At 33.7% G+C, this 26,414-nt stretch overlaps 2 protein-coding genes across 5 annotated transcripts in view; one reads left to right on the top strand and one right to left on the bottom strand.

Moving 5' to 3' along the window:
* Window positions 1-7,689: 7,689 nt before the first annotated feature.
* Jrkl (JRK like) lies at window positions 7,690-11,861 on the bottom strand. Its single transcript, XM_046462389.2, has 2 exons — window positions 11,754-11,861; window positions 7,690-11,363 (listed from the first exon to the last, which is right to left on the bottom strand). Exon 2 carries the CDS (start codon window positions 11,222-11,224, stop codon window positions 9,650-9,652), a length of 1,575 nt encoding a protein of 524 aa, XP_046318345.1. The 5' UTR covers window positions 11,225-11,363; window positions 11,754-11,861; the 3' UTR covers window positions 7,690-9,649.
* Window positions 11,862-11,897: 36 nt separating this feature from the next.
* Ccdc82 (coiled-coil domain containing 82) overlaps window positions 11,898-26,414 on the top strand; it is a 33,220-nt gene continuing 18,703 nt past the window's right edge. The window contains exons 1-3 of one of the 4 annotated variants that reach the window (XM_046462379.2): window positions 11,898-11,980; window positions 16,943-17,676; window positions 18,135-18,327. In XM_046462379.2, the coding sequence (XP_046318335.1) occupies window positions 16,957-17,676; window positions 18,135-18,327 (913 nt within the window). In that variant the 5' untranslated portion in view covers window positions 11,898-11,980; window positions 16,943-16,956. Of the gene's footprint in view, window positions 11,981-12,007; window positions 17,677-18,134; window positions 18,328-26,414 lie in introns of those variants that run through there. The other 3 variants (XM_046462380.2, XM_058584980.1, XM_058584981.1) reach the window with 3 other exon arrangements.

Raw genomic sequence — 26,414 nt, 5'->3', positions numbered from 1 at the left:
AATTATATTGGCAATTGTTCACTCCCTGTTAACTTTTGACTTCTAATGAAAGTATTTGTCTTAAATTCTATTACTGCATAAGTTAACAACAGCCAGTTAGTGAAGAGGCTAAAATATCTTACCATATACCTAAAGTTGATAGTCTTTATGGAGTCAACTGTGGAGTCACATTAACACTTTTCATTCCTTGTAGATCCATGACTTAACAGAGAAGCACTAAGATAGTTAAATCCTACTTAAACATATAGTTTCTTAGCCCATACTACATCACAAATATGGAAAATATTTATATAGATATCAAATATAGTCATTAATATTTCAGGCATGAAAGCAAAAGTTGACTTCTACCTGATTATCCACAACTTCCTTCAAAAACCAATGTCTTTACAACAGGCATTGTACTGCATGCCTGTAATCCCAGTGATTCCAAAGGCTGAGGCAGTAAGATTGCAAATTCAAGCCCAAACTGGACAAATTAACAAAACCCTCTCAAAATAAAAGTAAAAAGGAATGGGGATGTAACTCAGTGCTAAAGAATGCATGGGTTCAAGCCCCAATATCCACATACATACACACAAGATGTATGAATGTATGTATGTGGATATTGGGGATTGAACCAAGACCTTACAAAATAACTTTATTGCTTTTATATTATAAAAACCTGTAATTTTTTATTACAAAATGCATATTAGGTGTAATAGAATATATACACCTAAAGCAAAAGCATTCTCATTAAGCCCACAATTTAAATATTACTATAAATATGTTCTTATAAATCCTACATATTTTTAAACAAAATAGAAAAATAGAACAAGAATTACAAACCTTTTGTGAGCTTTTTTCTCATGACAAAACATATTTTCTATGCTACGTAACCCTTCCATTAAAATAGTTTAGCTTTGATTAAATTTTTTTTTCTTTTTCTGGTACCAGGTATTGAACCCAGGGATGCTTAACCACTGAGCTAAATTCCCAGCTTTGATAAAAAATTTTAATAGGTTTAGAACTTGTAGATTCAATTTCTGAGTGACTATTCTCCACTGTTTCCACAATCTACATATATTTTTATCCAGAATTATGTAAATCAAAGTGCTATAAAAAGCAAAGTCAATATTCTGAAATGCCACAAGATGGGGATGTTACTCCATTTAAACTATTTATTGTTTTCTTTTTCTTTTTCATGTTGAAACATCTTGAAAACCTTAATTTAGGTTCTTTTTAAGATTTCAACATAATGTATGCTTCAAATGAAGTTAAAATTGAGCCATCTACAAAATAAATTTATAACAAGGCTATCACTGTAAAGTGTCAGTATCTTTGTTTTTCTACAGGCTATATGCACTTATCTTAGCTTTACTGTGTGTGTATATATGTGTAATCCCAAGTATTCATTTTCTTTCTCTCTGTTGCCCTATATGCTTGGCTTCTATGCAGTGACTGTGTCACATAATTATCACCCCGTTAAACTATGTCTAGTTCACAGTTGCAATCCCAGTATCAAATGAATGTGTCACATTTGTCTTGTGAATATGTTGATATGCCATTTTTTTCTGTTCCTATTCTCCCTTATCTCATCTAATTTTTTTGTTAATATATGAAAGGTATCTAATAGTCCATAATGATGCCAAAAAGATATTTTATTCCTTTCCACTTCTATTTTCTCCATAATATTCACTAAAAGTTTAATTTTTAAGTTGGTTTTATTATTAAATTTAATTAGGAAACAGTATGTTTTATATGTTCCCTGTGTTGGGTAGGATGTTTATTTCTAGTCCTCTGGATGCCTTGCACCTAATGAATTCTCTATTCAGTTGTTTCATGTACTTCCTGGGTACAGATTAAGTAAAAGAGGAAGGCTTCTTTGTACCCATTACATCAATTAGGAATCACTGCAGGTGTGTGTGTGGGGGGAGGGATTTAAATGTTTTTCTCTGCAATTTTTTCTTAATATAAAAAGCTTGTCTAAATATTGACCAGATTTTTATGTTTTCATCTACCATGGGCTAAATTGCCTGATTTCATTATCAAAATTAATGAGATAGTAAAATATTTTCTTTTAAAAAAGTAATCATGCCTCTTTACATCTGTTCAACATCATTCTGGAAATCTAGCCAACGAAATAAGAAGAGAAAAAGCATAGGAATGGGAAGAAATCAAACCCCCTTCGTTCAGGGATGACATGGTTGTTTTGATAGAAGTATCCACAGAATCAATAAAAATATAAGTGCTGGAACTAATTAGTGATTATAGAAATTTGCAGAGTATAGGGTTAATATACAAAAGTTAATTGTTCATATATACCAGCAATGAATACTTGGAGTTAAAATTTACAAACACAAAAATCTTTTACATTAGCAATGAGAATAAGAGAAAGAGGAAAATATTTGAAAATGAGAGAGGGTGTGGATACAGCTCAGTGGTAGAGGACTTGCCTACCATGTTCAAGATCCTAGGTTTATCTCAGTGCCACAAAAATAGAATAAAATTAAAAGAAATACACCTAACAAAATATGCACAAATCTATATGAGGAAAAAAACTACAAAATTCTAATGAAAGAAACCAAAGATCTAAATAAAGGAAGAAATATTCCATGCTCATGGATAGAAAATCACAATGTTTTCAAAATGTCACTTCTTCCCAACTTGATCTATAGCATCAAAAAAATTCCAATCAAAATTCCAGCAAAACCTTGGTGTGGTGGCATATACCTATAATTCCAACTACTCAGGGGGCAAGAAGATTGCCAGTCTGAAGCCAGCCTGGGTAAGTTAGCAAGATTCTGTCTCAAAATAAAGTTTTTAAAAGGACTGGGAATGTAGCTCAGTGGTAGAGTATTTGCCTAGCCTGCTCAAAGTCCAAAAAAGAAAAAGAAACCAACCAACCCAGTGTGTCAGTCAGCTTTTTTGTCACTGTGACAAAAATGACTTACAAGAACAACTGAAAAGAGAAAAAAAAATATTTTGAGCACAGGTTTTAGAGATTTAGTCCATGGTTGGCCAACTCCATTGCTCTGAAGTAAAGCAGTATCATGGTAGGTAGGGTGTGGATGAAGGAATAGGTCACTAGGGGAATGCCTTTGGCAGGTTATTTTGGTCAGATCGATGAAAAGCAGACTGATGCCTAGCACGTTATTTTATGGATACTGACAGACTCTAAAGTTTATATGAAAAAGCAAGACACAGAATAGCAAGCGTAAAAATACTGAAGCAAAAGAATAAAGTCAGAGAACTGACATCATTTGACTATATGATGTATTATAAAGTTATAGTAATCAAACAGGGTTGTTGCCGGGTACAGCGACACATGCCTATAAACCCAGTGGTTCAGGAGGCTGAGGCAGGAAGATCACAAGTTCAAAGTCAGCCTCAAAACTTACCAAGGCCCTAAACAACTTAGTGAGACCCTGTCTCAAAATAAATATTAAAAAAAGGGCTAGGGGGCTGAGGCTGTAGGTCAGTGGTAGAGTAATTGCCTCACAACTGTGAGGCACAGAGTTCAATCCTCAGCATCACATAAAAATAAATACATAAAAAGATAATGTGTCCATTTACAACTAAAAAAATATTTAAGAAAACAAAAGGACTGGAGATATGGCTCAGTGGTTAAATGCCCCTGGATTCAATCCCCAACACCAGAAACAAAACAAAACAAAACAAACTAGGGTCATTGGCAAAAGAATAGACAAATAGGTTAATGACAAAAATAAAGAACTTGGAAATAGGCCCACATAAATGTAGTCAACTGATCTTTGACAAAGGAGTAAAGACAACTTAAAATTGAAAGATGAGTCTTTTCAACAAATAATGCTGAAAACTGATGTCCACATGCAAAACTACATAAATCTAGACACAGACTTTAGATCTTTCCTAAAAATTAATTTAAAATGGTTTATGGCCCTGTAAAATTCCCAGAAGGTGACACACTAGAAAATCTAGGTAGCATTGATTTGGTGTTGATTTTTAAGATAAAACACCAAAACTACTAGCCATGAAAGAAAACATAAGTAAGTTGAACTTCATAAAAATTGAAAAGTTAAAATTGCTCTGCTAATGACACTGTTAATAAAATAACACAGCAAGCCAGACTGGAAGAAAATACTTGCAAAACACATATCTGCAACAAGATTATTATCCAAAATAAACCAAGAAATCTTAAAATTCAACAATAAGAAAACAACCCAATTTAAAAGTGGGCAAAAGGATTGGGGATAATAACTCAGTGGAAGGGTGCTTGCCTAGCATGTGTGGGGCCAAATTGGATCCACAGCATTGCCAAGAAAGAAAGAGAGAGAGAGAGAGAGAGAGAGAGAGAGAGAGAGAGAGAGAGAGAGAGAAAGGGAGAAAGAAGGAAAGAAAGAAAGAAAGAAAGAAAGGGAGGGAGGGAGGAGGGAGGTTAGGCAAAAGATATGAACATATACCTCACTAAAAGACATACAGATGACAAATAAGCATAAGATACTCAACATCAAATATCATCAGGGAACTGCAAATTAAAACAAGAATGAGATACCACTGTATCGTAACTTGAGTCCTTTACATTGATTTCTTGGTTTTGGTTTTTTTTTTTTTTAATCTATAACCAACAGATGAAATGTGTGGTAGTCTGTTACTCTTCTACTTGTAGCCCATTGAGCAAAGATAATTATAAGCCTCATCTACCAATTCTTTAATTTGCCTTGCCTAGAAACTTTTAACAGGAATAAGAAGCTGCAACCTGTTAGCATTTTAATTAGAAACTCAAAAAAATGCAGGTCTATTGTTATTGATATTGTAAGAATACAAGTCTCACAAAAAACCATTACAGCTTATTGATTAGTTAAAAAAAAAAAAAGGTGTGGTGACTGTTTCCACAAGTTGTCATAAAATACTGAGTTAATACTTTGTGTCTCTCACAATTTGAGATTATATTCAAGTCTGTTTCCCTAAAAGGGCAAAAAATTCCTATAATATTGAAATATTTTACAAGTCTGAAAACTGCTTCACAAACTTAAGGTTGAAAATGTTTTTACAGGTAACAACTTTAATTAAGAAATTCATTGTAAAAATTATCTATTCATCTAAATTATAAAAGTATGTTAACATTCAAAGTTAATTTCACATTAGTGATAATCAATTTTATTATGGCCTAAGATACTCATCTTATTGACCTGAGACAGTTCAAATAAACTAAAAATTAGAGAATTCATTAAAACTCATTTAAGATAATATTCCTATATTAGACATTTAATACTGAATATAATCTCTTTTTAAAAACTTTTTCTTGGGCTGGGGATGTGGCTCAAGTAGTAGTGCACTCACCTATCATGCATGAGGCACTGGGTTCGATTCTCAGCACCACATAAAAACAAAATAAAGATATTGTATCCACCTCAAACTAAAAAATAAATATTTTTTAAAAAACCTTTTTCTTAGTTATACATGGAAACAATATCTTTATTTATTTTTATGTGGTGCTGAGGATCAAAACCAGTGCCTCATATGTGCAAGGCAAGCGCTCTGCCACTGAGTCCAACCCCAGCCCCTGAGTATAATCATTTTTGAGCATTTTATTCTTTAACTTTCTTTTATATGTATTTGAGTTCTCTCAGTTTTTTGTTGTCACTGTTTTTGATTTGCAGTTATGGGGATCAAACCTAGGGACTCTCATATGCTAAGCAAATGTTCTACCTCTGTTACACTCCCAGCCTGGGAGGCTTTCCATTTTTTAAGATAGCAAATCAATCATCTCTACATAATATGAGTATTATGTGTAAATATCTGGAATGTGTTAACAAAAGAGATTATTTCTATGTTTATAAAAGTAAATGAACACATATTCATACATTTCTAAATAACCTTAAAACAGTTCTAGTTTTAAGAACCAGTTCATATGCTGAAATGCATCAATCTTGGAAAGCATTTGTTTGTCATATATTCATTATTGAAATATCAGTAGCCTGTTTGAGTCATTCTTCTAATACAAAAAAAAAAGTCTAAGGATTTAGTTTCAAGTTCATGGTCATTCACTGAAATCTACAAGAAGAAATTGGGAATGATATTTTTTAATTTTTTTATTATAGAGTAGGTAAATATTTGCAAATAAATGTTCTAGAAAAATTGTCCTCAATAAGTAAAAAAGGAGATTCGACTGAGTAGGTTACAAATGTAGCTCAGAAAATTCATTTATGGATAAATGATTTCTCTTTATCATCCACTAGAGTTACTCAAATCAAAACAGATATCTTGTGTTATTATTATGTGTGGGGTGCTATTATTATGAAACATAGTATATGACATGAGTGAGCAAGAAATTGGCATCAAAGAAATAACTACCAGATGCTGGGAAGATGAAATGGTGGTAAGAACATTTTGTAAATATAGTTTCAATGATTTAGAAAGCAGACCAAGTGCCTATGAACTAGTTCTAGGGAAATGGTTCTCACCCAGGAAGAATTTTGACTCCTGTGGGATCTTTGGCAATTATCAGGAGACATTTTGGGTTGTCATAACCGGAAAAGAGATGGGGTGTGGTTGGTGGAAGTGAGGGATGTTGCTAAAAATCCTGAAATACACAGTATAGCCTCCTCAGAAGTTATCTATACTAAAATAATGCTTATTTAAGACGCTCTACTGAGAAAATGGCTAATAAGAGCCAAAAAAATAACATTGGTTGTTCCTTATTGTGTTTAGTAAATATTACTAGAGAGAGAAAGATAAGCTCAGAAAATAACTAGTAAGCTACAAACAGAAATAAAAGGGTTTAAAGAGAGAACTTTGGGGTTGTTTTGTAAATCTAAAAAACAATTCCTTTATGAGCTGGGGATGGTATAATGCTTGACTAGCATGCTTAAGGCCCTGGGTTTAACCCTGACACTACAAAGGAAAAAAAAAAAAAAAAAAAAAACCCTCAAACCAAAAAGGAAACACAATTTCTCTAGACTGCAAATAGTAGGAAAGAAGAAGACTGACATAGTAAAGCCTCAGCAAGACTTCTCAGCTAAGATTAATTTAAGGTTTTTACTTTTCCAATCAAAATTTTATTTTATTTCTTGGACAATGAGCTAATGTACATGAAAATAACCTGAGAATCATAAAATATTATGAAAGTGTTATTATTAAGGCCAGCTCAATTTTTCCCAACACTGAACTTCAAACTGTTGAAATGGGAAAGGATTCTCACTGAGCATTGTTAACTGAAAATCACTGCTATTAAGTTGCCCATTTTTTAAAGTCATAAAATACTACAGAGAAGGTTGAAGACAAGCTCATAAAAGGTTAGAGGAAAGGGCAATGGCTATAATAAGAATATTGGGAAGCAGATTAGTAACTTCAGACACTTGTGGCAAATGGTAAAGGGGAATGGCAAAAAATAAATGTTATATTGACAAACGGCAAAAAGGTTGGTCTAGTTTAGATAAATGTAAGCATAGAAATTTAACTCCAAAATTCTTACCTGTAGGCAAATGACCTTCAGAAATTAAGAATATGAGATAGGCATATTTTATCTACTCATATTTATAGGATTAAATGATATAAAGTATACTGCTTACATCATAAAACAGCATTCAATTATTGGCAGCTTTTATAATAAAGAACATAATGATCAGAAACAAAACTGCTAACCTACCCCTGTTTTCATATTTCAGAGAAGAGCAAGCAGCAGTAAACCAAGGAAAGAATGGCGCTCTGAATCTAGATAAAGTCACAAGATTCACACAGCCACGATGAACCTTTTACTAGATATTTGTTTAAAACCACACAGCTTAGCAGTAACATGAGTTTCACCACTAGGTGGCAATGACACAGCTGCATTTCACCAAAAGGATGAGTTCTGAAGACAGCAAATCCAGACAAAATTCCAAGAAGGTTTATAGTACATATTTTCATTTTAGAAAAATTATTTTATATACTATTTAATTAATAGCAAAACTTTTTCATCTGATTCAATATACATGTTAACTTCTGATGTTTTTTTTTTTTTTTCCACTAAGCACTGATAAAATTTATGGAGTGAACACATTTAAATACTTTCATCACAAGTCTTTTAAAAATGTAGACATATACAAAAATGAAGATAACAGAAATTATGGAAAGCTAAAAATATTTTTAAAGTTTTAGAATTTTAAGGCATAAAATGTTAAATATTTCAATGAAAAAGTTAACCTTTCAAAAATGACTGAGAAAAATTCTGATTTACTATTATTTTTAAAGTTTGGGCCCAAATATGATATAATATGGGAATATTTTGCTTTTAAATTATAAATTATGTTAGTTTTAATACATGCAAAGTATTTTCAAGTCTTAAATAGTTCATCAGGAAAATTTATCAAAATTCTGACTTACATTAAATTTTAGCAGAAATAATTCTTTTTCACATATGTCAAAACAATAAACAATAAATTCTTTAGTGTCTGGCACTTCCCATAGTTATTCTGTTTTCTTCATAAAATAGGATACAAACATGACTTACTTAAAATAGTAAAAACTTTATTTTTTTCATAACAAATAAAAGAGCCAAATATGACAAACTTTTCCAAGTTATAGACAATTTTCTAAGTGTTCATTAAAAACAAACTTAACTTTCAAATTCCCAAAATGCTGTACCCCAAATATAAGTTGGGAGCTCAAATCATAACATGTAACATTAAAAAACCTGTACTATAATAAGATGAATAAATAAACCTATACTGTTTCCCAATTCATAAAAAAATGACTAAATTAAAAGAAACCTATTATTCTTATTATAAATAACTAAAGTTCCCAAAATTCTTACTACAAATAAATTGATTAGAATACCTCTTTTAAATATCAGCTTTCCAAGTTTCTACGTAACTTAGCAATTACCTACCATATTTATTTGATTTCCAGAATATCATCATCATCTTGCCACTCACATAAATATGAGACAACAGAAGCATGAGTACTTATTTTTATAATTCATAAATCATCATTTCCCCATCATTATTGAACTTCATTTAAATTACTATAGGTCATCCTAAAATCTTATAATATAGATCTTTTTCAACCTTTACACTATACAAACACAAAACAGACCACCATTTAAGATGGTTACAAGAAAGGATTGCTGTGGTATCTCTGAAAATTCAAGCAAAAGATTTTAGAAAAGTGCTCAATCTGTTCACTGTTATCTCTTAACTATTACTAAAAATCATAGGAAATGCCACTGTTATAGAAAGGAGAATGGTGGACTTACAAAAGTCAATACAGGTATACACATAATTTATACATAATCAGCTTCTGATAATCTGAACAAATAAATGGACAAGGGACAACAGGTAGCAAAAAAAAAAAAAAAAAAAAAAAAAAATCCTCAAACCTTAGATTTTTTTTTCTTTCATGGTTTTTTGTAGTACTGGGGGACTAAACCCAGAGGCACTCTACCACTGAACTACATCCCCAGTCCTTTTTATTTTGAAACAGGGTCTCACTAAATTGCTAAGGCTGACCTCAAACCTGCAATCCTTCTGCCTCAGCATCCCAAGTAGTTAGGATTATAGGTTTGTGTCACCATACTTGGACAGATGTTTTTCTATCTGTATTTCATAAGACTATGCCTGAGAATTCAGAACATAAAGAAAATTAAGCCATGTTGCAAAAGGGGTATGCTCACAAATACAATTATTAAAACAATGATAAAAATGAAATGTCATTATTGGCTAGAATTTGTCATCTTCTGTTTATTTCTGATGGTGGCTCGAAGTTTACGTATTACCAGTCTATCAGGTAGAATCATATCACCCTGTTGTTCTAGATAATCCAATAAACTTTCAGTCCATTGAAGAGCAGCTGCATGATTTATATGTTTCTCTGGAATTAGTTCTATTTCCTCTTCCTCGTTTTCACTGGATTCATCTGTCTGACCTTGTGCTCTTCTGATGATTTCACTGTCAGTTAATACTTCATAGCCTGGTTCAGTACTGTCTATTTCAAGCCATTTTTCAATATTCTCAGTAGTCACATTTTCCAATCCTTTGGTATGCTGCAAAATGGTGGCCACAGTACCCACAGAAATATCTTCTTCATCAAAATCCAAGCCTTCTTTCTCTTCTACATGAGGAAGAATCTGTTTCCAAGCTCTGCTAATGGATACTGGTTTTATTAAGTTCCACGCCATTGATATTTCATAAAGTGCATCAAGCAGAGTTAGTTTCTTCCAGAATGACTTCAGGTCATTTCCTTCTTCCAAGTTGTTTTGGAGAAGACCAGCACGATAGTTTCTCTTCATTGCTGCTATAACTCCCTGATCCAAGGGCTGAATCAATGAAGCCACATTAGGTGGCAGATATTTGGCAAATATTTGGCCATCATCTGATCTTAAGACATTTTCATTTGGATGTGTTGGTGAGTTATCCAATAATAGCACAGCCTTTTCTTGCAAGCCTTTAGATCTTAAGTACTCTCGAACCTGTGGCACAAAAATCTTATCAAACCATTGTCGGAAAATGGAAAGATCCATCCATGCACCTTTTTGGCTGAAATAAGAGACTGGGAGGTTTAAAGTGTCAGTTGATTTGAAAGAGCGAGGTTTCTTTGCTTTGCCCACAACACAGAGTTTAAGTTTGTGTAAACCTGTTGCATTGGCACAACACATGATAGTGACTCTTTCTTCAACTGACTTGTGTCCAGGGATAGTGCATTTACCTTTGACTACTGAAGTCCTAGAAGGTAAGCACTTCCAAAAAAGTCCAGTTTCATCCGCATTGTAGATCTGTTCAGGGTGCAAATTCTCTTGCTCAATAAAATCTCGAAAACTATTACAAAAATCTTCCACAGCAGTCTCATCTCCATTTAATCTTTCATTTCTAATGTTAATCTCTCTAATGCTGTGCCGTTGCTTAAAACGAGTTAACCAACCAGCAGAGGGGTTAAAATCACCATCCATTCCCAAAGCATAAAAGAAGAACTCAGCCCTTTTTGCACAGATTGGTCCAGATATGGGATTCCCTCTAGCTCTCTGCTGGTTGAACCATTCCAGCATTGCTCTGTCCAGTTCCTCATACATGGATGGCTTCATAGACTTCCTCTTGGCCAAAAGACTTGTGGAATCAGAACTGCTTGCATAAGTTATAATCTTTTCCTTATTTTTCCTTATATCCCGAACTGTTGTTTCGCCAATTCCATAAATCACGGCCAGTTGTTTGGAAGAACCTCCGTCTTCAAGTTTCTTTATTATATCAAGCTTATCTTTAATAGTCAACACCACTCGCTTCCGTTTCCCTGACATAGTGAGACTCTAGGACTCACCCCGCACTCACACTGTAGTAGTCCACAAAATCCTTCCTTCTCTTGACTCACTTTAACGAAGTCTTAAACTCTGGACCTTTTAACCTTCTGAGAAACTTGGTAGCCCTGCCTGGGTTTAGCTGGCAAAGAGATGGCAAAGGAAGGTTTAAAAATAAGTTTGAGAAAGCAGGCCTTTAACTTAGATGGGCAGCAGAGGAGGCCCCAAGTCACCGCGGATAATCTGGATTACACACATGTGTGTTATCAAGCCAGCAGCAGGGAACAAGACTATAACCCCATCGTGGCCACAACTCTCCTTCACACCCAGGTCCCTGGTCACTAATCCCTGCCACACCCCAAAGTTAAGGCAGAGAGCGGAAGAGCGGGGGACTAGCCACCTTCCCCAGGGGAACGGTTTGATTCCTTCCCCAACTGCCGGGCCCTCCCGCCGCACAGCCCCACTGTCCCACGCCGGGTTTGGCTTGTGCAGTCCTCCCGGCCCCTCTCAGCCCGCCGAGCCCCTCTCCCACCTCAGTTGCAACCAGAACCCCGCACAGCTCCCTGAGTGCCGCGCAGTGGCCTCTCCTCCCCCGGCACACGCTCCCGGAAGACAACCCCTCCCGCCACCTGGCTCCGCCTCTTGCTCCGCCTAGAGGCGGGACTTCCCCTGGTACCCGGAAGCGGGTGGGCGCCTCTGCTATAGCGAGTGCCCGGGGCGGAGGCGGAGGCGGAGGCAGAGGCGGAGGCGCTTTGAAAGGTGAGAGCGCGAGGGCGGCGCGGGGCCAGCTCGCGGCGGGGACTCGCCCTTGCTCCCTCAGCTAATGGTATATTAGAAGGGCGGGGTTTACCGCGCCTCCCAGCCGGCCAAGAGTAAAATCCCCGCGGGCGCTGTTGGGTGGACCGGACGGCGCCCGTCAGTCCTTTGCTCTACCAGCCTTCCTCCTTTGCTGAGCGCTGTGGGCGCGGTGCCCGTTATTTCTGCCGAGAGGAAGTGCTCGGTCCGTAATTCGGGTACCGGCTTTTCCAGACCCTTGTTTGTTTTTTGGGTGCAGAGCCTCTCCGCGGTCTGGGGGTTTCTGTCCTCCGGCTCACGTCGTCGCGAATCTCTGAGGGTCCTGTTTCTTAGCTACACTGTCCCTCCCTCCTGGAGGTAGAGTGAACGCTCAAGTGAGCGGGCAGGCTGCACTGGGTGCATGCGTCCTGCCAAAGAGCCAGGTTTGTAATCGTGAGAATAACACTGATGTTAACTCCCGAGAGGATCTTTTTCCTCCGTCTGCCATTCTTCCGTGCTGGATTTAGCAAAGCACCGACAGTGTTGTGATTTTAATAAATGATATAGTTATCCTGGTTGCCAAGCTGGCAGAATCCACTCTGTGAAATTGTGTCGTGCTGGACTGTGATTCTAAGTGGGAGGAATTAGCATTCCTCTTTTTATGTGTTTCTTATTTTCCCATTTCTTATTTCTGTTGTGTTGTGCTGTCCTCTTTTCCAGCCAATGGAAGGACTATGATAAATTTATTCACACTGGTGTGATAAGAACTTAATCATACACTGTAGCCATCAAATCTTGTATTACGCTGACTTGTTTTTGGTGCCCCTAGTAATTTCATCAGATTGTGAGCTCCTTGGGAGCAGAGAGCATGTTTATTTTTTCCACTAATGCCACTGCTTTGAGCATGTGCTGGCATTTTGGTAGATACTTGATAATTGTTTCTTTGGTTTATTCATGTTTCCTCTCTAAACTGCCATAGAAAAGAAAACATCATGGAGAGGTGATGTTTTACAAATAAAAATGAATTCCTTCTGGTGGAATTTCAAATAATGGCCAGGGGTTTCACTGCACCTAAAATCTTAGTGTAAACTACCGCATATATTGTTCGTATAGCAAGTAGGTGATTTCTATACCGATTTTTTTCTTAAACTCTAGAAGAAAGAATATTTCTTCTGATGAGAAATGCTGTCATCACAGTACCTTTTTTAATCATAGAGTTACTATGAGAAAAACACAGGCGATATGGATAATTACCTTTATATTCTTTGACAGCATAGCTATGTACATGCATCTTACATAATAATAATTATGAAGCACAAAGATGTAATAGTATTTATCTTCTTCATTCGCTTATTTAATGCTTTCTGTTTGGAGTCTTTGTTTTTCTTTGCCTAAAGGTAAGGTATCATTACAGAAGCTTGATAAAATTCTCATTTCAAGAAATTGAGCATTTTTTCAGCCTACACAGAAATTATGGCCATTTGCATGGATTCTTCTTTGAGTAAATTCTAAAGATGTGTTACTCATCATCCCGGCTTTATCTTCTTATTTCTCTTCCCAGGTTCATTCACCTTTTCCCTCTGTCATCATTCTTCCCTTCCCAGATAATATAGTAAAGATATCCACAATTTTTAAAGGAGCCAACCATGTTCAAATTCTACTCTTCAACAATTTTTTACCTTATTGATATAAGTAGCAATTTTGAAATATGATAGATGCTGGCAATTTTGAAATGACCAAATGAAATGATTTATTTTATTTAAATGCGCCTCCTCAAGCAAATTCTGCAGTTTTCCAAAATAAATATTTTTCTCATGAGAGTCTCCCTTTCTTTGAAATTTATACTTTTAGGCTCTCTGAGTATTCCCTTAAATTTTGTGACCAGTTTCATCAATAAGATGATAGAGGGAAGTTTGCAAATTTTCATCTCTTTTGCACATTCTTTTCTTGCCTAATGGATAAATAATTTCCAGAAGTTTCTGTCCTAACTCATGTGCACTAAAATTCAGTTGGATAATAAAAAAGCATGTCTATAAACCGAAGCCATTCTGATGGTTATTTTCTGAAACTAAAATTTAGCATGAGTGAGAGATAAAATAATAATATATTAAAGGCTTCATTTTTACTACTTGTACAAATATGATATTGGCAGCAATCATTGTGTAGCACTGGACCGGGAATCAGGAGACCTGGTTTCTAATCCCTACTCTGTCACTAACAAGCTGTGTGATCTTGGTAAGTCATTTAAACTCTATGTCATTGGCTTTGATATTTATAAATGAAGAGAGAATTGTCTTCATAGGATCATTGTCAGAGTTGAAAAATAAATATGAATATATACTGAACATTTATAAATACACGGGGGTTTCTTTTAATGATACCTTAATGATGTACAGACATAAAGTGTCTTTATAATAGTGTGATGTTCTTCATCTTTTCTACAATTGTCAGAGGAATAACCTATTATATGATAAATAAATGTCTTTTGAGCATGTTATAGTTTTGTAAAATGGTCATCTAGTGTACTTGAATCTGCTTTGGATACTAATAAAAATCATCTTTCATTTTAATATTTTTTACTGTCCATGTTTGCTGTAGTGTAACTGTTGAACCCATATTTGTTATTTGTGATCATAAATGTTTTTTCATTATTTCTTCCAGTTAAGAAGTAAGCCTTTCTATTTAAGTAATAATAAGTAATGCTACATGTAGCATAATGCACATATGCCTATTTGGCTTATGCAAATTTAACTGTCTGTGCTTAAAAATACTTCTTTGTAGTCAATAGCTTCAAAAGCTGCCTTTTATCTAGTGTTTAACCAAAGAAACAGTAATCTGTTCAAAACTAGAAAAGAAACTAGGTAGACATTGTAAAGCAATGTGATATACACAAAACAATGCTTTGAAGAGCAAAATAAGCATTCTTAGAAAGGGTAATTTTGACCACACAAAATTTTTATCTTCACTGATTTTAATATAAGTCTTTTTTAAGATTTAATCCAAATGTACTTTCAAGTAGCATACTTTTGGTCTATAAAACAATATGATTATATCTTGTTTCAAGGTTCTACTTCAGCCTACACTGAATTTCTGGTATATAACACTATAAAGATAATTTCTGGTGTATAATCTTACAATCTCTGTTGTTCTTGATTTTATATGATTTTATATTTATTTATATGATTCTGATTTTATATTACCATTTTAGGCAGACATATTACCTTATAAATATACCAAAATTTATACAATCAAATGGGTTTTTTCCCCTCTCCAAAGTAATCATCTTAGGAAGCTATTAATTTGTTCTACTAATACTGCCATTGTTTTTTTTTTTTTTTTTTTTACTTTTCTGTTGTGGAATTGCCTTCAGAGTATGCCACACATTTTAAAAAGTCTTTAATGATAGTTATCTTTATCTTATGAAGATTTCATTTCTGGGGCTGGGGTTGCGGCTCATTGGTAGAGCACTCGTCTAGCACGTTCGAGGCCCTGGGTTCGATCCTCCGCATCACATAAAAATAAAATAAAGATATTGTGTCCATCTACAACTAAAAAATTAAATATTTTTAAAATAAGATTTTATTTCTGGAACCTACTAACAATCCTTTATAACTCAGACAAGTGAATAAAGTGGATGTTGAAACCACTCTTTGGAATAAACATTTTAGAATGATTAGTTTCATATTTTTTAATTTGTATTTTTTATAACTGGATTATAGAAAAACTCTAGTTATATTTTGTGCCATCATGGAAATATTGGAATAATCAGCTTCATAAGGTGATTTCTTCGAAGGGGATCACATTCAGTTGAATAAGTTCCAATACATTTATTATGACGTCTGTCTCATTACATTGTAATCATACTTCTATTGCTTAGCAACCACAGAAGTACATATAGGTTACTGATGTTCTAGTTATCTCACCTATCACTAATTGATCCTTTAATATATGCTTATGATAATTTTAGTGGAATTCACCCTTTTCTTAATCATATACTGACAGCTTTGGGGGTTTTTTTCTCCCATATCATGATCTGCTTCATTCTTAACCTCTTTTGTTTTTGACTTGACTTGACTTGACTTCATTATTGATTGTTAGTACGTTTTCTGTTGGATTACACTGTATCTTTGAGTGGTTTAAGACCATTGCCATTTTACTAAGGTTTGTAGAAGCTACAATTTTAGGTGATAGGATGTCTCAGTATTGCACTGTCTTTTATGTCTATTGCTACTTTATAAATTTCTTCATGTCAGTTGATCCTATATAATTCATGTTATTTCTCTGTTCAGAAACCTTTACATTCAGGATGAATAATCCTGGTAATTTCATTTCACTTTTCTCTCCTTTTTTCCAAACTGAACAGACTGGAATTTTCTTTTTAAATACCCTTTTCATACTCATTTACTGAACATAATGTGTTCTTTATTAATGCTAAAGTTTTACCCTTACCATTTTACCTGCCTGAAATTCCTTTTTTTTTTTTCTCATTCTTTCTTTTCAGATATAACCAATCCTTGAGAATTCTGTCTGATCACATACATTTGTTCAGGATAATCTTCAGTAAATCATTTGCCCTTTTACCTCACTGCATCTTTACATGACCATCATAGTTATTTTTATTACTTGTTGGGTAACTGAGTTATCTTGAATTTTTCTTAATTACATGTTTCTGTTAGTTTTATACATGGATAATAATTTTTTGAAGGATACAGGACCATGATTTTTCTATGTATCACTTATCACAACATATATCATAATTCAGAACAGATGGTAATACAGTTATTTCATAAATATCAATAAATTATTTGTTGAATGATTATTCTGCCATCTTCACTCAGATATTTCATGTGATTTTACCTTTTGACCATTTAATAAAGCCAAATAAATTTAATTTCATTGCCTTAATCTGGTTATTGTTATTATATCCCCAATAACTTTATTTTGTAGAAGCTTAAGTGAAAATGGTACATGTTAGAAGACATGAAACAAGGAAAAATTCTAAAACTCAAGTGCCTGAGCAAAAATCTCGAGTTGATTGGCGGCGGACTAAAAGAAATAGTATCTCACAGTTATTTGATAGTGATGAAGAGTTTGATAGTGATGAGGAACTTGATAGTGATGAACAGCTTGATAGTGATGAAAGTGTTGATAATGATGAAGAACTTGATAGTAACAAGGGGCTCGATAGTAATAACACACCAGAAAATGAAAGAGTGCTTAAACTAATCAAAACTGAAAGTGAAGGAAGCAGCAGTAAGCATGTCATTAACACTGGCAACAGTTCAACATATGAAGAAGAAATTAACAAAACCAATCATAGGAATATTGACTTGACAGATCATGAAAAGCACTTGAGTCAAGAAGAGAAGGATCTCAAAAAACATACTGTACAAATCATAGATGAGGATTTAGAAGAAGAACACATCAAGCGAGTGAAAAGAAAAAGGATTTCCTCTGTGATGTATGACAGTGATGAGAGTGATGACAGTGATATCCTAATTAGAAAAGTAGGTGTTAAACGTCCACGAAGAGTGGTTGAAGATGAATGTTCTTCAGTGGAAATGGAGCTAAAAAACCCTGAGAAATCATTAGCTACTCGAAAGCGAGAACAACTCCAGAAGTTGAAAGAACTCTCAAAACAAAGATCTCGCCAAAGACGCAATAGTGGTAGAGATTTTGAGGTGTGTTTTATTTTGTTGGTTTTGTTATTTTTTTAATTTTTTATTGATTTAAATTTTATGAAATCAAAGTACTGAGTCTGTTCTGTTTCTCAGTAAGTCTAGAATTTATTTTTAATCAAATATCTTTGATATTGTTTGTACTCACATCTAATATATTGTTTAATCATAAGCCCTACTACCTCACTGTTTTTTAAAATGAAAGACTATTTGTTGTTTTGTATGGTCTTTCCTGTTCTTCACTGCTTATATTCTTAATGTTTAAACATTTTACATCACCTCAGCAAGGTATAGTCTTCCTTAGAGTTCAGCATATAACATGACAAATTTAATTTTAACTTTAAAATATGAACTTAACTCTGTGGATCATTTTTTGCTCTCAGATTTAATCTTTTAATTTCATATCTATCTAGGTATTTTAAAGCCACAATTTACTGAATCATTTATTTTAATTTAATTAGGACTCTGAAAAGGAATCCTGCCCAAGCAGTGATGAAGAGGAGGAGGAGGATTCTGAATATGATGAAGATGGAGATAATTATATTATTGATGACTTTGTAGTACAAGATGAGGAGGGTGATGAAGAGAATAAAAATCAACAAGAAAAAAAATTAACTACCTCTCAATTGAAATTAGTAAAACAGAATTCTCTTTGTAAGTTAAATACCAAGATATTTTTATGACTTGTTCTAATCATTATAGTGTATCAAGCATCAAATCAACCTTTTTAATATCATGTTATAAACCACTGATTAGGAACTGTGGTTTCATTTTTAGATATCTTAAATTTGTTAGTCCAGTATTTTATTCTTGTGGTCTTAAGAACTCTTCACTCTTAAAAATTATTGACCTCTGCCAGGTGCAGTGGTACATGCTTGTAATCCCGGCAACTCAGGAGGCTGAGGCAGGAGGATTACAAGTTTGAAGCCAATCTCAGCAACTAGTGAGACCCTCAGTAAGTAAGCAAGCCCATCTCAAAATAAAAAATGAGAAGGATAGGAGATATAGTTCAGTGGTAAATCACTTTTTAGCACTCCCACCCCTAAAAAAATGACCCCATAAGCCTTTATTTCTAGTGGGCTAAGTCAATATTTTACCATTAGAGAGATACAAAATTTAGAATTTTAAAATGTATTTATTAATTTATTAATTTAAAATAACATTACTAAACTCATTACATTAACAGAAATAACATTTTGTGAGGAGTAACTATTTACAGAAATGAGAAGAATAGCAGTTGTACATTCTTGCAAATACTTTTTTATGTCTAGCTTAATAGAAAGCAGCGGGGTTCTTACCTCTAATTTTAATTCAGTGTGTTGTAATATGTTGTTTTGGTTGAATCACATGAAGTTTTACTTCACATGGGTAGCTGAAAAAGGGATGAGTATTTTAATAATCATTTAATTCGTCTGTCTTGCAATTTGAATAACTTTTTTACCCAAGCATAATTTTGCAATATAATATTTTAGTCATTTAGAAGATACGAGTTCACTAGGTACTACAGATCCTTCAGATGCTAGCCCATTTTATTACATAATTTTTTTAAAATTCACCTTCACTGATATCACTATCAATCTCATCAGAATAGTGCTATGGTATTGTAAAGCTGTCAAGTTCAAACTAGCTCAGACAAGTTTCTCAAAATTCTGACTTCTACCTAAAAACTTGATTTTTATCATTGAAAACAAACCCTGTGAGTTGTTCTTGAAGTGACAAGCTCATTGTTTGGTTGTTTTGTTTTTTTGTTTTTTTGTTTTTTGAGAAAATGTCTGGTAGATACCCAAGTTTGAATAATCATATTTTGTCAAGCATTGTTTCAGTTAAAAATGGTGTTTCAAGATAAATTATGCCTTGCCCCATCTCAAAGAGTTGCACAGTGTTTTCCCTTGAAATAAGCATCGTAGTTTAGTATATGATATGAGTGCTTTATGTGTACTCCCCATTTTATTTAATAGAGTACTAAAAAGATATATACTTAATTGTGAAGTGTCCCATTGTTCTGGATTATATATCTAGAAGGTGATAAAATATTTGCTGAAAAATACCTGAGCATATCTTCTCCTGCTAATTAATGGAAATAAAAGTCCAACATGTAGGAACTATAACTTCCTTCTCTATTCTACATTTCTGATTTTTGTTTTAATGACTTCCTTCTTTACTTGTTTTCATCTTAATGGTAGGTTGTAATTTACAGAAATATTAAGTGGAGAGTACAAAGAGTTGACCTATATTCCCTCACATGCAGTGTCACCTATTATTAACCTCTTGGATTAGTTTGACACCTTTGTAATAGTTGATGAGCCAGCATTGATATAGTATCATTGAGTGTAACTCACAGATCACATTAGGACTCTGTGTTGTACTTTCTTTGAGTTTTGACAAATGTATGACATGTATCCACCATTACAGTATCTTACAGAACAGTTTCATTATCCTAACAATATCCTATATTTATCCCTCCCTTCTTCCCCTGAACTCTTAGAAACCACTGAGGTTTTCTTTTTTTTTTTTTTTTTTTGGGGGGGGGGGGTTTGGGGGGGTCTTCAGTTTTGCCTTTACTAAATTGTCACACAGTTGGAATCATGTAGCCTATAACTTTCCATATTGGTTTCTTTCACTTTACAGGATGCATTTTAAGTTCCTCCATGTCTAATCATGGCATGTTAGCTCATTTTTTTTTATATCTGAATAATATTCCATGTGTGGATTTACAACAGTTTAGCCATTCACCCACTGAAAGATATCTTGGTTGCTTTCATGTTTGGGCAATTATGAATAAAGCTGCTATAAACATTTGTGTGCAGATTTTTCTCTGAACATAAGTTTTCACTTCATTTTGAATCAAGGAGTTCTGGGCTCACTTTTAGTACTAAGCATCTCTGCTTTGGGGGAAAATATATCTGACTTTTTATGCAATATATTTTGTGAGTTCTTAATTAAAACTTCTACTTCTGTCATATACTTAGTTCTCCTTATATTCAATGATTTTATCTTTATAAGCAGATTGACCTCACTTGTAACCATATTCATGCCTTTCCCCCCTTGAGTTAGTATATTCCACTACTCATTCAATACTCTCTTACCATTCTGTTACATGTTTCCCAGTAAAAATCAGACTCCTGCAGTATAGTAAAATTACTCTTACTGAAGTTGTTGTTAAACTTTTCTTTACCCAAATGCTCTTCAGTTATTTTATTAACCTAATATTGCTGTGCTGTTTGCTACCATTGGCCACTGTCACTTTCAGGTTGCTCTTCTATTTTTACTTTCTGTGGTACCACTCTCTCCTGGCTTCCCTTGTAATATTATTTTCTTTTCCATTTGCCATGTAAATTTTGATGTTTTCAGGTATTCCATCCTCAACTACCTTTGTTTTGCTTGTGCTTGGAAAGACTCCTCATTACTCCAATATGTAGGAAAAAATTCCCAAACTTTTATTGCCATGAAAGATTTCTGAACATAAGTCACAAATTTTTATCATTTTATTGTCCTTTTTTTAACCAGGGTATCTTTCAGAGGTCTCAGATTCAATGTGTATGAAACTGAACAATTGAGATGTATTGTAAAGGAGTTTAGTATGGAGGAACAGCTGTTGTGGTGGTTACATAATTTTATACATTGTTCAGAACTGTAATCAAAAAAAGTTTTTGATGTGTAAAATCATAAAGCCCAATCAAATAAGGCAAGTGGGTGTCCCCACTTCCAAAAAATAAATAAATAAAATTGATTGGTTAACCAACCTCCCTGTCTTCATATTCCCAGTACCTTTGGGACTTGATGACACATAGAAACTCATTATTAGTTGAGTGATTAAGATAAGTTGAGTGATTAAGTGATTGAAGACTCTTGAGTTTTATAATTCAAGACTCAGGTAAATATTGAACATGACCATATTTTTTCAAAATCAGACCAAAAAAGCCCCATATTTTAGGGTGATAATTTTTTTTCTTTCTTTTTTTCTTTCTTTCTTTTTTTTTTTTTTTGGAAGCAGAGTCTCACTAAGTTGCTTAGGACCTTGCTAAGTTGCTGAGGCTGTTTTGAACTTGTGATCCACTTGCCTCAGTTCTCCTAAGCTGCTAGGATTATAGGCATGCACCAGCATGACCCACCTAGAATGATACCTTCTGTTTTAATGTTTTTTGTACTTATTAGTTTTAAGCCATATGTGAAGATAATAAAATTTAATATAAGCAATTTTCAATTTGCTAAGGGGTTATTTTCTGATAGTTACTATAAATTCTTATAAAATCAAAAATTTATTTTCTCATTAAAACAATAACCAATGTAGTGAATAATGAACACCACTTTGTGGCCGGGGGAAATTGTAATTAAGCTAATATTCCCAGTTTAATTCTGTCAACTTTTATACAACTTTTTTATACAACCAACCATTCATATTTAACATATGATAAGAATTTGAGCAAAACATTTCCTAACTCCACATTGAGTATGCAATTTGAGGATCACTATTAGTGGTTAGTTCGGTTTTGCCTTTTGAAGTGAGCAGTCAACCTATAGGAAGATATTTTGTCATTTTCTCACTACCTCCCATTTGGCTCTGAGAAAAATATTTCCTAACTTGAAGGGTTTTGAACAATTTATTAAGACATTAAAGCAAAACATATAGTTCCCAACTTAAATGGTTTTGCCTAAGAATTTTTGACTCAAAATAGTGTAATTTCCTCCTTGCTACATGGTTGAAGTTAGAGACAGTTATAGTCTTCTTCCCTTCTCATCAATCCCTATTAGTTTATTCTGAGACTGCAACTCCCAGAAAAGATAAGGTGGAAAGGAGAGGGGCAGTTGTCCATTGCATATCAGATCTGTATATTCACACACTGAAAATATTATACACAGGGAGGAAAATAGGAAAAGAATTCTGATCTGTATATATAAAATCTATATCCTATCATATATTTAGATCAACAGAACCTCATAAAGATGAGAAGATTACATTTTGGTTTACTAGTGCCTTGCTAGAATATTGGAAATTAGACTAAATGAACATCAACTTCATCCCCATCTAGCAATTAAAGAGAATCACTCTATCACCACAATAAAGAATGGGCCCAAGAATCACAAGTATCACAACCACTTATGTTAAATATTAAATCTTAGATCCCCTGCCTTGTTCTATAATAAGCAAAAGATACCAATGAAATCATGTTGGGGCAGTTACGGTAAACTCAGAAAAAAATTACCATGAAAAATGTTTTATTAAAGGAAACAGAAGAAGATTGCTTTGCAATCTAATGTAAAGCAGTAGAAAGTCATAAGGAAAGCCTGATTTTAAGTAAAAGGGAACTGGCTAAGACAAAGAATTCCCAGAAAATTCAAAGTGTAAAGTCAGAAATAAAATCTATATTGGAAGCAGTAAAGAACAGAATTAACAGTACTGAAAATCATATCAATGATACATAGGATAAATCTGAGGTGTTCTAATGTAGAGAAGAAAAAGTTATGAAGAAGATTAAATTCCTAGGGGTATAGTATAATGCACAGATAAAAGCTTCAAGTAAGAAAATTTTATAACTTTAATGAGATATGTAAAGAAAGATTTGGCGGGGACAGGGGCTGAGGGTAACCAGGGATTGTGAACACAGGAGTACTACTTAACCACTGAGTCACATCCCCAACTCTTCCTATTTTATTTTGAGACAGTCTCTCTTAAGTTACCTACGGCCTCACTAAATTGCTAAGTTTGGCTTTGAACTTGCAATCCTTATGCCTCTGCCTCCCAAAGAGCTGAGATTGCAGGCATGCGCCACTAAGCCCACCATAAAGGAAGATTTGAATGTATTAAACATTATACCATATTTTTAGATGAGAAAACATAAGATACGAATTCAAAGATAAAATATTCTGGAGTTACTTTCATAACACATAATAGGTGTTTTTTTCAAATTAAAAGAGGCTCACATTCCTGATAAATTGATGAAAATACTTTGCATATTGATTTATGAAAGAACTATTTTTTCCAATTACAAGAATAAAGAAAACACCTCTAGCCATTCTTTTCAGAACTATAAAAATAATTTTAGGAATCATGAATATGTTGTTAAAATATTAAAAGAGGAAAAATCATAATTTGTTGAGATTATAGAAAGGCATTTAATAATATTAATTCCCATACATGCTTTTTCATAAAAAAGCAAGTATTTAAAAATTAGTAATAGAAGAACATGTCCTTTACATGACAGTGTTTTAAATCAAGAGTTAACATCATAGTATAATGAGTCAGTAGTTAAAATGAGGAAGATAAAAGTATTTCCTAACTTGAAGGGTTTTGAACAATTTATTAAGACATTAAAGCAAAACATATAGTTCCCAACTTAAATGGTTTTGCCTAAGAATTTTTGACTTTAAGGTAGTGTAAAAGCCATATGCATTCAGTATAAACCTTTTAATTTTCATCTTTTTCCAGACTACTGATATGCAATATGAAACACTCTTGAGATGCTGACCAGGGTAAATAATATAGTGTACTATAATAGGCAAGTTAAGTGTATTCTTGTTTTTTGATGTTTTGTTTTTGTTTTTGTCTTTTCATGGGGCTGGGGATTGAACCCAGGACCTCAGTTATACCTCTATCCCAAGTTAGGATTGTTAAGTGAATTTCAACTTAACATTTTTAACTTAAAAATGAGTTTATTAGGATGTAACCCCATCATAAGTCAAGGAGCATCTGTATTGAAAAGATATTATTTGAATGTAGTAAGTTTAATGTGTATATACAAACTATAAGTTTCTAACTTACTTAACCAAGGCTACAGAAGTTAAGAGAAGGAATATGAATATTTTGAGAGCAGGAGTAATGTCATATATCTTTCTATAGTTTTCTTCAGATTCCTTTTCCCTACATACAGGGTAGGGGAATTTTTTTAGAGTAGAAAAAGAAGTCGATTTCTTTTTCTGCCTCTTTTTTTTTTGGAGAGAGAGAGAGAATTTTTTAATATTTATTTTTTAGTTTTTGGTGGACACAACATCTTTTATTTTTAATTTTTTTTAATGTGGTGCTGAAGGATCGAACCCAGTGCCCCACGCATGCCAGGTGAGCATGCTACCGCTTAAGCCACATCACCAGCCCTCTGCCTCTGCTTCTTATACTGGGCTTATACCTCCATTCCGGAAGAAAGTACATCAACAATCACTATGCTTCTATCTAAGGGAATATTTATAAACTTTCTTTTGGTTCTTGAAATAGTAGTAAGAAGAATAGGGTTGGGAGAGACAGCAAAGACAATGCCCAAGAATCCCTTAATTGTATCATCTGCAGCTCTATAGTATCAGAGGAAGCTCATCTCCCACAAATATCCAAGAAAATCTGACCACTTTGAAATGAGTAAAAGATTTTAGAAAAATAACCAGATTCCTAATAAATGTGTAAAACTCAATGGTTTTCTTATATATAGCAATAAATATTCAGAAGACATGATCAGGAGAAATTCCATGTACTGTGACAACCAAAATAAATTTTCTGAGTCTAATCTCAAAAGCTTGGCTTTATAGGTACAAAAACAAACCCTACTATGAAATAGAAAAGAAAACATGTATAAGTGGGAAAATAAGCATGGCTCTGAAAGGTGCTATACATAACACAAGAAGTTATTCTGAAATTAATTTTTGGTTCAGCTTTACCAAACAATCTTGAAATTCACTTGGAATAACAAACCCATGAGAATAAATAAATTTTAAAAACAGTAAATTTAAAGAATTTTCCTTACCAGATATAAAAAATTATCATAAAATTGCAGTAAGTAAAACAGTGTATTACTGGCCTGAGAATGATAGCCAGAGCAGTAGGAAGGGCACATGGTGCTGAAACAAAGTCCTAGCCTGTATGTGAAATTAATGTATAACAAATTACACATGGAAACCACCAGAATATTAGATTATAAATGTGAAATGATGAAACTGGTTAACTACTTTAGAAAAATCAAATTATGCATAAACACAAATATTATTGATTTTCTACTTATTTTTTCCAGTTTTTAAAATTATGGGGTGCAGAGGGGTCTGTGGCTTAGTGGTAGAATGTGAGCTTAACATGAAGGAAGCCCTGGATTCAATTCCCAGCACCACCAAATAAACAAAAACAATAAAATTATCACTGGGGAAAGTTTTTTAGCAATATTCCTAGAATATTGTTCTGCCTCTAATTATGTAAATTTTGATGTTATTTATTACACATTGTTTTTTCTTAATTTTAAGAAAAGAAATTTGAATGTTATTTTCTTCAACTTTCTACCCAAGCTTAACTTCTGTATTCTGAAATATCAAATCAGTCTACCATGAATAACAATATCTACCTGAAATCTGGAGGCAGACACCCTAGGTTCCAGCCCTTGTTCTAATACTTACCAGCTGTGTGATCTTGAAAAATTTTTCATCCTCTCTGTATTTCAGTTTCCTCAGAGGCTTATTGTGAGAAATAAGAAAATTCATGTAAGTGCTTAGAATGATGTCTGGCATGTACTTGCTCTATAGTGTTATTATTTTTCAATTTAAGATGCCAGAAAAATCATCCTACCAACACCCTGCATCCACTCAAAACATAATGAAGTCATGGCCTTCTTCCTGGCCTTTTTGAAGGTGATTCTGATTGCCATTGATAGGAGAGGTGATGGTTAGGGAAAAAACCTCTCAAGGTGATTAAGGTCTTTGAAATAGAGTGGCAGTTCAGAGCATTAGCACATTCAACACTGATAAATTCAGTGGGGTAAAAAATTCTATTGCTG

This window comes from Marmota monax, unplaced genomic scaffold (genome assembly GCF_021218885.2).
Source record: "Marmota monax isolate L192 unplaced genomic scaffold, Marmota_monax_Labrador192_F-V1.1 WCK01_AAM20220418_F8-fsc00104, whole genome shotgun sequence".
Lineage (NCBI taxonomy): Eukaryota > Metazoa > Chordata > Mammalia > Rodentia > Sciuridae > Marmota > Marmota monax.
Note: the sequence above shows the minus strand (reverse complement) of the source record. Positions and strands in the feature narration are given on the sequence as shown.